Below are 10,741 nucleotides of genomic sequence, written 5' to 3' on the forward strand. Positions count from 1 at the left end.
TGATTTTTTTTGACATTAACCCTTTATATAGCTGAGAGTCAATCTTTTATCACTGCAAAAACATATCACAGTTCATCTAGCTTAAACTAAACTCTCAATTAGTGTTGATGCTACAAACAATATAAAACATCAAAACCTAGCTAGTCTAATTTGCAGTTCACATGAAATTATTAAATATATTAGTAAATTAGGTTTTCCTAACCTGTTTAGGGTGGATCCTTCTGGTATAGCAGGAGGTTTTTTGGTGTTATGGCATGACCATGTACAACTTAGTATACAGTACTACTCATCCTTTTTGGTTGCTTATACAGTGACTCAACCGCATAGCGCTAGGTTTGATGTCGTTTTTGTCACTTGCATAGTTCCCCTAGGGTTTTAGGTAAACAGCTTGTAAATTTGTCAAATATTCACAGGCTTTTACTGCCTTCTCATTTAATTATAGGGGATTTCAATGCAATTGTCCATCCTTCTGAAAAAGAGGGAGGGGTTCCTTATTTGTCGCGCTCATTTAATTTGTTTTCACAATTTGTTTCATCACTATCTTTACATGATCTGGGTTTTCTGGTTTCCCATTTACTTGGACTAACTGCAGAGAACCACCATTTTTAATCAGGGAAAGATTAGATCGAGTGTTAGCATTTGTTATATGGTCTGGAAACTTTGACACTGCTTTGGTTAATCATCTTTCTCCTATGGGGTCAGATCATGCTCCTATTCTCTTATCTACTTTCCATACTTCCTCTCCTCGCCGTAGTTGGTTTTATTTTGATCAACAATAGGGTGTTATGCTTGTGGTACAAACTATGGTCAGTAATGTTTGGGCTACTCCGATTTCATGTACCTTAACATTTCAAATATTTACTAAACTGAAATTTCTTCGAAGGCAATTAATTTCTTGGCGTACTGCTTCCACTGTTAATGCACATCGTTGTCTCACTTCTCTTAGAGAGGAATTGGATTTGGCAAATCAGCATGTACCAAGCAATATACAGTGGTATTATATTCGTAATTTAGAAAAACAACTCATGCAAGCTCAGTTGAATGAAGAAAGATATCGGGCACAAAAATCACTCATTAATTGGCTCTCATATGGTGATCGCAACACAGCATTCTTCCATGCTCATACGAAGCAACAACGTCACATGAATTCTATTTTTGCTCTACAAAATAATCAAGGCATATGGGTTACTGAAGAAAATGGGATTGCATCGCTGATTAACTCATATTTTGAAGAGATTTTACAACTACTCATCCAACGAATTTTATTCACGTACTTACTGATTTCCCTTCAAAAGTTAATGCCTCTATGAATGCTAAGTTGATTGCTCCGGTTAATATCAGTGAAATTAAAACTGCTGTTTTTAGTATCCACTCAACTAAATCTCCGTGCTCTGATGGATTTTACTGCTGCTTTTTTTCACACTTATTGGGATATTATAGGGCCTTCTACTACTTCAGCTATTCAAGATTTTTTCAGACATGGTATAATTTTGAAAGGCTTTAACCATACACTCATATCCTTCATTCCAAAAATCACTTGCCCTACTAAAGTCTCTGATCTTCGACCGATAAGTTTGTGTACTGTTTTTTAAAAAATCATATCAAAAGTTTTAAAATCTAGACTACAACAATGTTTGCCTGCTCTTATCCCTGCAAATCAGAATGCTTTTATTAAGCAAAGGTCTATCGCAGATAATGTTTTAGTGGTTCATGAATTGTTTCACTTCATGCGACATCAGAGATCAATGAGCAAATTACATGTGGCATTGAAACTGGACATATGTAAGGCATATGATAGGTTAGAATGGGTGTATATTCAATATGCTTTACATTGCTGGGGTTTTTCTGATGTCTTCATTTCATGGATATGGATTGTGTGACTACAGTAACTTATTATTTTCAACTGAATCGGGCTACTTACGGTTATATACATCCAACTCGGGATTTACGTCAGGGAGATCGCTTGTCACCATTATTGTTTGTGTTATGTGCACAGGGACTTTCATTTATGATTAATCAAGCAGTAGAGAGAAATCAGCTTATGGGTATTCAGCTTAATAGTCATTGTCCCTCTATATCGCATTTGTTTTTTGCTGACGATTCTATTATCTTTACGACTGCTTCAGTTTCTGCAGCTACTAGTATTTTATCCATCCTTAACAGATATGCTTTGGCTAGTGGGCAACAGATTAACTATGATAAATCGTCAGTATTTTTTGGGTCTAATGTGTCTGCTCAGTTATCAGCATCTATTCTGAATACGTTGCACATGACCATAATGGATACTACCAAACCTTATTTAGGAATGCCAATTATTATTTCTAGTTCTAAAACAGCTTCATTTGCTTATCTTTTATCAAAAATAAAATCTAAACTTATAGGATGGCAACATCAATTGCTTTCTCTAAAAGGTAAGGAGATTTTATTAAAGGCAGTGGTCTATGCTATTCCTATCTATTCCATGATGTGTTTGAAACTACCTGTCAGTCTTTGTAAGCAAAAAAAATCGCCTTATATCAAATTTTTGGTGGGTGATGGATATGGAACCAGAACAACACACAAGAAACTTGATAAAGACGTTAGACCAAGTCCCAAAGACCAGCCTCAGTAAGTCCCTGACCCAGTACACAGCTAAAACCAAATTGACTCCAGACAAGTCAATAGAGCGCCGTGATCCCATGAAATCAGAGAGACAGCTAGAAGAACAATCATACCTGTTAGATACACCACCAGAATAGTACACAAGACCCACACAAGTGGCGTTGGTCATTGACTCAGAGACATGTCTGAAGTCACTGACTCAGAGACACATGTCCGAAGTCACTGACTCAATACACAATGTTACCAGAAGATCAGATAACGCCCTTATCCCATGAAATCAGGGATAAGGACGGATTTTACCTAATCTCAACAAGAAGGTGAACTCAAATCAGTAACAAGACTCATACTACAACATAATGACTATCTATTATATATTAATGGATCTAGGTTAGGTAAAAGAGACCTTTGATTACTCATATTCACTCTAAACTCTTATCAATTCAGTCTATCTGACTTAGGCATCGGAGGGTGTTCGAGCCAACACCGGCTCGAATCCTTCTAACCTATCTTTTCTGTGTAGATTGAAGATCACACTTAGACCGGCCACATCAAGACCGGATCCATCATCACTGGAACCATCAGTGGGGATATCATAATACTGAACCTAAGCTACATTGGTTGTCTTGGGATGTTCTCTGTTTTAGTAAATGGAGTGGTGGTTTGGGATTTAAAGATGCAAAGCTTTTTAATCAATCACTTCTTGCTAAGCAAATGTGGCAGATTATTTGTTCTCCGGAGTCTCTATTATTTCAGATCCTCAAAGGGCGATATTTTTCTAATAAAGATATTACTCAAGCAACAGCAGGTCGTAGCCCGTCTTGTGGTTGGCGTAGTTTGCTTTTTGGCCTCAGTCTGTTAAAGCAAGGGTTGATTTGGCAGATTAATTCGGGTACGTCTATGAATATTCTTCTTTCGCCATGGGTTCCTACTGATCCTTCGTTTATCCCTCAATTAAATGCAGGAATTAGTTCAGTTCAGGTGCCATTATATGTAGCTGGATTAAAAAACAGTACAACGTCTGATTGGAATGAATCTCTGATTCATACTCTTTTTATTCCTCATCATGCATCTGCTATTTTATCAATGCATCTTCCTTTATTCCAGCATGATGATAAGTTAGTTTGGTTTCAGCAAACTTCGGGGGATTTTACAGCAAAATCAGGTTACTTCTACGCAACTCTGCAACAATCTGGTTCTTCTATTGTTAATCGGCTTAATTATTCAAAAAAGGATTGGCAAGGTTTATGGAGTCTTCATATTGCTCCTAGGTTAAAACTGTTTATTTCGCGTGCTATCCATGGTGGTCTCCCTACAAGAGTGGCTTTATCTCACAGAAGAAGCTCGTTTTCATTGAACTGCGCAAGATGTGGAGAGTTGGAATCATTGGACCATATGCTACTTTTATGTCCATTTGTCCAAAGGATTTGTCTTTCCTCTTCGTTGACTCTATTATCTTCAACTATGCCAACTCTATCTTTTCATCTAATCTTGTTACATGTAGTGCACCAACTCAATCATTTGGATCCTTCAAAATCAACACTTAATCTGTTCTGTTATCTATGTTGGTTTATCTGGAAATGTCGTAGCATGCTTGTTTTTTTAGCAGATTTATCAAACAAAAAATGAAAGTGGTTACTGCAGCAATGATTTCTTATGCAGATTTTCTAAGTTCAAATCCAACGCTCCATAATTCATCTAATGTCAGTGTCATTGTCCCTCGCTCTATTGTTTCATTGCTGCCCCAACCAGGTATTATCAGAATTATGTATGATGTTGTTACTTGTTCCTTGTATCATTGTGATTTTGTTGGTGCGGTAGCTATGGATTCCAATAGTGCTATTATTCGTCGTTTTAATGCTCATTATCGTCACATTTGGGATCCGGGTATATTATAATTTTTAAGTCTTCGAGAATCTTTGGTATGGGCTCGTTCTTGTGGCTGGTTTCGGGTAATCATAGCTGAGATGCTCTTCAAGTTTCGCAATATGTTAATTCACTACATCCTGTGGCTTACAGATCTTGGGGAATTTGTCAAGATATTCGCCGTCGCAGAGACTCATTTACTTACTGTTCTATTCAGTTTGTTAATCGTCGTTTTAATGTGTTAGCTCATAACTTAGCTGCTTCGGCAAAACAATTTTTTCTTGCTTCTTTGTAATTTGGATACTGCAGTATTTTCTTTGGCTTCACTATATATAATATTGTTGTTATTGACACAAAGAGGTACCTAATGAATTGATTAAATAAAGTGAGAAAAATTGAAATTATGGAATTTAATGGTTTATTTTTTGATTTGTTTAGCAACTGTGTCAAGTTCGACGAGAACATAGTTTAGAGTTGGCAAAATCCATACATAGGCCCCTCTATTTTACCATTGTTCAGGTAGCCCCTGTACTTTTTTTTTGTTCGTAAAGTCCCTCTTCTTACCTTATTTGTTCTTCCAGTATTTCAAATTATAAATTATAATCTTTTAACTCATTTTTGTGTACCGGAAAAATCACAAATTGTAAGTAGAGGAACTGGAAAAAATACAAAAAGGGATATCAAAATATGATTCTGCAAAGTAAAAGGAACCGGAGGTGACGAACTTTGGTGTAGGGACTTCTCGAACAAAAATAGTAAAGTAGAGAGGTCTCTGTATGAATTTTTTTTTAGAGTTCAACAATGATGAATAACTGTTGTTCTTACTTCAAACGGGGCATTTTGTTCTCAAAGCACAACGTTTGAGTAAAAATATAAGTTAGGTTATTTTGTTTTGTAATGGTTAGGTTTATGTTTGAGTTTTTCTGTGTTCATTTAAGTCAGGATAGAATAAATTTTACCATACGTGGCGAACACTGACATACCACATCAGAGATACATCAGTGGAGGCACACATTATTAAGAGTCGATACATAACTAAAATAAAAATGTAATTCTAACTAAAATTAGGAACTGCTGAGATATGATAAAAAAATTCACTAAACATTGGTTTTTTTAGTCATTTGAAATTTAATAAAAATTAAAAAAATTAAAATTTGAAAACTAACTTTAAATCTTTTTGAAATGAAAAGAGGAAAACAAAAACAAAACAAAAACCATAAAGGTTGAAATTCAAAAGAGATGAAAATCATTAATTTGTTCGTAGAGCTATAAAAATTGAAGACGTACGTGTGCAATAACTGCCTTGGTTAAGGGTAAAGTAAAAGACGAGAGACCTCATCATAGCGCACGTTAGGAGATATTATTGCAATAGCATTACCACCGAAAGTATGACCTTAGAGCTAATAATTTTCCATCCTATCAACTAGCTCATCTACAAATTTATGGTAAATTTCTGGAAAATATTTAAGTCACCATTTTTAGGTTTGAATAACATATATTTATAATTTTTTATAAATAATAGAATATTTATTTGAAATTGGATTCATACAAAGTAGAAAAATAATATTTTTGACTAAATAATCACTGTTTTAATCATACTCTATTTTTCTTTTCTAATAAAATAAATTGTTTTACCCTATTTGTAATAATTTTACTATAAAAGTAGTGTCATCTTTTATATCTTTTCATCATTTCTTCTTTATCATCAAAGGTTACTATTTTAATGTATTTTTATTGTTTTGTAATTTCTATTTTTTTTAATTTAATAGTATTTTCTCATTTATAAAATTACAATACTTTTTTTAAAATATTATGGTCGAACTTATATAATATATATTTATTGGTTTTATATTTAAATTAATTACTGGATATTAGCATAATTAGGTTTTTCATCATTTTTCTGAAATAAAAAGGTTAAAAAGTTTAGGTATTTTTATTATTTTGTATATTCCAATGAGAGAATATAATATTGTTTTCTATGGGAGTTAACAAAATGATCCTATTTGTATGTTCATATAATATTATTCTCAATTCTAAAAAAAAAAAATATTCTCATAGTCACAAAACCCTATTTCATAGTTTTGCTTCCAAAATACAACATTAAATGACATTAATGATTACAGTTATAATCTTAATATGATTTATCATGAATATGTCCACGCTCTGAATGAGTAATATTATACGCTTTCGTTGATTATTCATATTCATTAAGCTTAAAAACTTTAGAGATAGATTAGAATTGTAGATTCATTTAGTGCCCAACATTCATTATTATCCATTATGAAATGGTGAGTTTTTCCATCATAGTATATTTCATAGTATATTTTATCAGGCTAAACTTCTTATCGTTCATTCTTATGATCCTTCTATTACCATTATTTCAATTTTAACGTCCTTATACAAATTAAGGACCTTAAAAGTTCTTACCTTCATTTTTAGTCTTTTTGATCCTTCAAATTTTTTTTAGGGTTAATTACATATAAAATCACCATCTTTACACGAAATTGCAAAAATAACACGACTTTTAAAACGTGGCAATTCAAGGCACCACCTTTCATTTCTTTTCAAAAATAACACGGACACATTTTTAGTGGCATTTTTACTGACGTGGCGTGACACGTGACACTCTCATCGGCTGTCCAAGTCAGCAAAATTTTATCAAAAAACGTGCCCATGTTGTATTTGAAAAGAAATGAAAGGCGATGCCCTGAATTGACACGTTTTAAAGGTCGTATTATTTTTGAAAATTCGTGTAAAGTTGGTGATTTTATATGTAATTAACCCTTTTTTTAAAGGGTTGTTTATCGACGAAAGTTGTTTAAAATCTATAAATTTATACGATACGAATAAAGTTAGAGATTCAATACTTGATTATATTTTAACGTCTGAATCCCAATTAGATCCGACGAGTTGTCGAGCCGTCAAGTTAGAGCATCAGGTGTTTAACTAACGGACTTATCAAAAGCATACAATTTTGAAATTTCTATGAGTTTGCAATTTACTTTTGAATATTCGTTTAAAAATGTTTGTAACTACAACTGTTATTTTAAAATAATATCACATATGTATGTTCGTTTAAACAGATATATATCGAATTGAACGTGCATCCTATTGGTGGTCAATAGGATTGTGTGACCACTAGTGGTATTCGTTATAGAGTAAGTATATGATCCTTATAGAGATAAGGAATGATTGTGAAATAAGTTTGAGACAACTTAATATAGTTCACGACCTAAACTTAACGGGAAAATGTGATGTGGCAATAACATTATTCATGGCCCAGAACCTAATGCATATCTGAGGTGACAGTAACATAGTTCACGGCCCAAATACTGTAATAAGTGAAATCTGAGACAATGGTCCACTTGTGTACGGTCTAGAATTATTGGACGATTTGGAGGATTGTTTATATATAGTGATTGTGTGGTATATATTCATATGGAAATTGAGGATTAAGGTTTTATCTGGATCGAATATCTGACTATATGTATTATACAGTTTTTGATTGCAATATCTATATTACTATGTTCATTAGTAAATATGTGAACTCGCTCAGTTTTAACTAACTCCGTCGATATTTTCCCCTTTCTTATTTATAGTGTTACGACGTAGTCGCTTCTATTCATAGTTTGGAAGTCAGTTTTTAAATGAAGTAAAGAGTACCACTTTTATCTCTAAAGCTGCAATAGTTGGGTATCTGGGAGTTTATCTTTCTATTTTCAGTAGTTCACTTTACTTTTATAAAACTCTAATGTGATACTAATTTATATGTGTATTGATTGAAACGCTGTGAGTTTTTATAAAAGATAAACGGTTTAGCAGTATTTCATTGTTTTGTACTAGTTTATGTTATTGTAAAGATTTTGGTATTGTGTTTGAAACATGGCGAGTTATGTTATGAAGTAGGTGATATACACCGTGGTTTCCAGAGTTACAATACCAGTTATCAGAAAGATGTTTATATTAAATAAAAAAATTAATAGGACTTTTTAAAAACATGTTATGTATGTTATAGAGTTTTGAAACGCAAAAAAGTTATAGTGTTTATAGGCTTGCTACGGGTTTCAGAGTTACCACTCCCATTCTCTAGCGTCGGTCTCGGCCCAAGATTTTGGGTGATTGCCATTATGTGTTATGTTTTAAATGTATGGGGTACCTAGAAACTACTGCAGAACATAGGATTTGAGTCATGTCTTTTGCACGTATTCTTATGAGTCTATATTCTTGCATGTGATATAGACGATTATTATTTAGACAACTCGATAATAAGGCTTGAATGTCAAGCATAGAATAACGCGAAGACGATGTCGAAGTCATTCGATAGTAGTAGTAAGGGACGATTGAAAGAAGAAGGTATGGATTCAGAGAAGTTGAGTATTTGTAGAGAAACTTACTTGTTATAGAGTTTAAGGTATGGAAAAAATTACAAAACTAAATGTTTATAACCTTTTGCGTTTATTTATATAAATTATTTTAAATTCATAGTTGTGCCCACACCCGAGATAGTTATTTACATCTGCTACAACATTGATAGAATTGTATCACCACATACGTAATTAACGGAAAGAATAATAAATAAATACATGCGTTAGTAGGACATACATCATGTGCATTCTACTCAGTCAAGAGGTGAGTTGTGACAACTCTTTGAGGATGAGATGCGTCATCACCCTGATGCACAATTATGCATATATTTAAAGGGTTTAATTTGAATTTTACAATGAATTGATTTCTTTGAGTTTCAAAGGTAATTGAAATGTTTTTAAACATATTTATTTTAATGTAAGTATACGTAGACCAGAACTCTGTAACGAAAGTAAATGCTCGAGGTCAAGCGACAAGTGGCTCTCGAAGGAACAGCGTAGTATACAAGAACAGAAGGTAAAGATTAAAGTTATATTCAGAAATGTACAAAGTTAGTCATGGTTCAACGAGCTGTCCTGTGTAATCGAGATACGACGAGATAGGATGGAGATGTCCTTTAAATGAGGTGTCTAGGACATTGTACCCCCAGATACTAGGAGTAGAAAGAAAATAATTGATTGACTAGTTGACTAAGCGTGAGATATACAAGTTTTCTCCCGAACGAGTGGTGAAACTTGAGTTTAGAAAGACTCAAGTATTCCTAAGATAATTATATAGAGTTTAACCATTGCGCTATAGTAAAACGAAGAACTAGATGATTGATGTTTTGAATGTATTGATGAGAAACTTGTGTAAATAGAGATAAGTTTATAGAGTTTAACCATTGCGATAGTAAAACAAAGAACTAGATGATTGATGTTTTGAATTTATTAATGGGAAACTTGTGTAAATAGTGGTGATAAGTCAAATTTACGAGCGACCAAAGTATAGAGTAAAAAGTTTAATTAACTTGAAATTATCAACGTAAGTTCCATATAAATGTTAATGTTTTAAAATGTATATTATAAAAGAGTTTGAAAGAAGTTGAAATATACTATGAAAAGTGATTTCGAGATGTGAAAATTCTGATAACCAGACCTAGTGATTATGAAGTTTTAGCCAGCTAGTAGCATAATATATATGAGTAGTAAATGTATTTTGAGTGTTGGGCTAAATAGTTTTGCATATGGCCTACAAATAATGAAAAGCATTGAACAAACTTTTTATTTTAATATGAAATGTTTTTGAAAGTAGAGCTGGAAGTTGATAGTCTGTTAATTAAATGATGTACTATGGCTAATGAGTGTTGATAATGACTCTTAAATGTGGGCATATAGGCTAAATGTATAAAGTTAAGACGTGTTACATAGCGGCAATCATAATGAAAGGTCTTAAGGTTATGTTCATTAAAGCGAATATAAGATTCAGAATAGACTAGCGTTTGCAATAAACGGCGTGTTACAAATAAATATATCTAGATAAGAACTTCGTGATAATGATAAGAAGAGGAAGTACTTAGTGGAACAGAAGAAATAAAGTGAATGGTATATGAAAGAGTATATAATTATGAAAATGTGGGAGAAAGGAAAGAGGATATAGACCAATAATGGGGTTCAACAAGTGAGAAAAATATAGGAGTTGTAAAGAGTTGATACAGAAAGTAACGACGTATGAGGTGATTTAGATAGAATAAGCATGCAAGACGAAGAAAACAGCTTGTTTAATGAAATGAAAAATGTAGTGGAAAAGAAGTATAGATTATGAGAATTATTATTCCAGAATCGTATGACACAGAAATGCAGAATGAGAATAAAGAATGTGAGTAAGTAAGATTGTGATATGAGGACATAAAACGTGATTCAGTAATATATTG

At 33.0% G+C, this 10,741-nt stretch overlaps 1 protein-coding gene across 1 annotated transcript; it reads left to right on the forward strand.

Moving 5' to 3' along the window:
• The first annotated feature begins 1,394 nt into the window (after positions 1–1,394).
• Positions 1,395–4,709, forward strand: LOC126656857 (uncharacterized). Its single transcript, XM_050351480.1, has 6 exons — positions 1,395–1,583; positions 1,662–1,782; positions 1,887–2,607; positions 3,246–4,162; positions 4,261–4,485; positions 4,618–4,709. The coding sequence occupies exons 1-6, from the start codon at positions 1,395–1,397 to the stop codon at positions 4,707–4,709; spliced, it is 2,265 nt and encodes a 754-aa protein (XP_050207437.1).
• The last annotated feature ends 6,032 nt before the right edge of the window (positions 4,710–10,741 follow it).

This window comes from Mercurialis annua, linkage group LG7, assembly GCF_937616625.2.
Source record: "Mercurialis annua linkage group LG7, ddMerAnnu1.2, whole genome shotgun sequence".
NCBI classification, from domain to species: Eukaryota; Viridiplantae; Streptophyta; class Magnoliopsida; order Malpighiales; family Euphorbiaceae; genus Mercurialis; species Mercurialis annua.

Bases quoted from the DNA above. Each gene is read 5' to 3' on its own strand.
- LOC126656857 (XM_050351480.1), top strand. From the start codon at position 1,395: ATGGATTTTACTGCTGCTTTTTTTCACACTTATTGGGATATTATAGGG. The intron at 1,783-1,886 runs GTAAGGCATATG...GTGTGACTACAG, and splicing joins GGCATTGAAACTGGACATAT to TAACTTATTATTTTCAACTG. The intron at 4,486-4,617 runs GTATATTATAAT...TGTGGCTTACAG, and splicing joins TCGTCACATTTGGGATCCGG to ATCTTGGGGAATTTGTCAAG.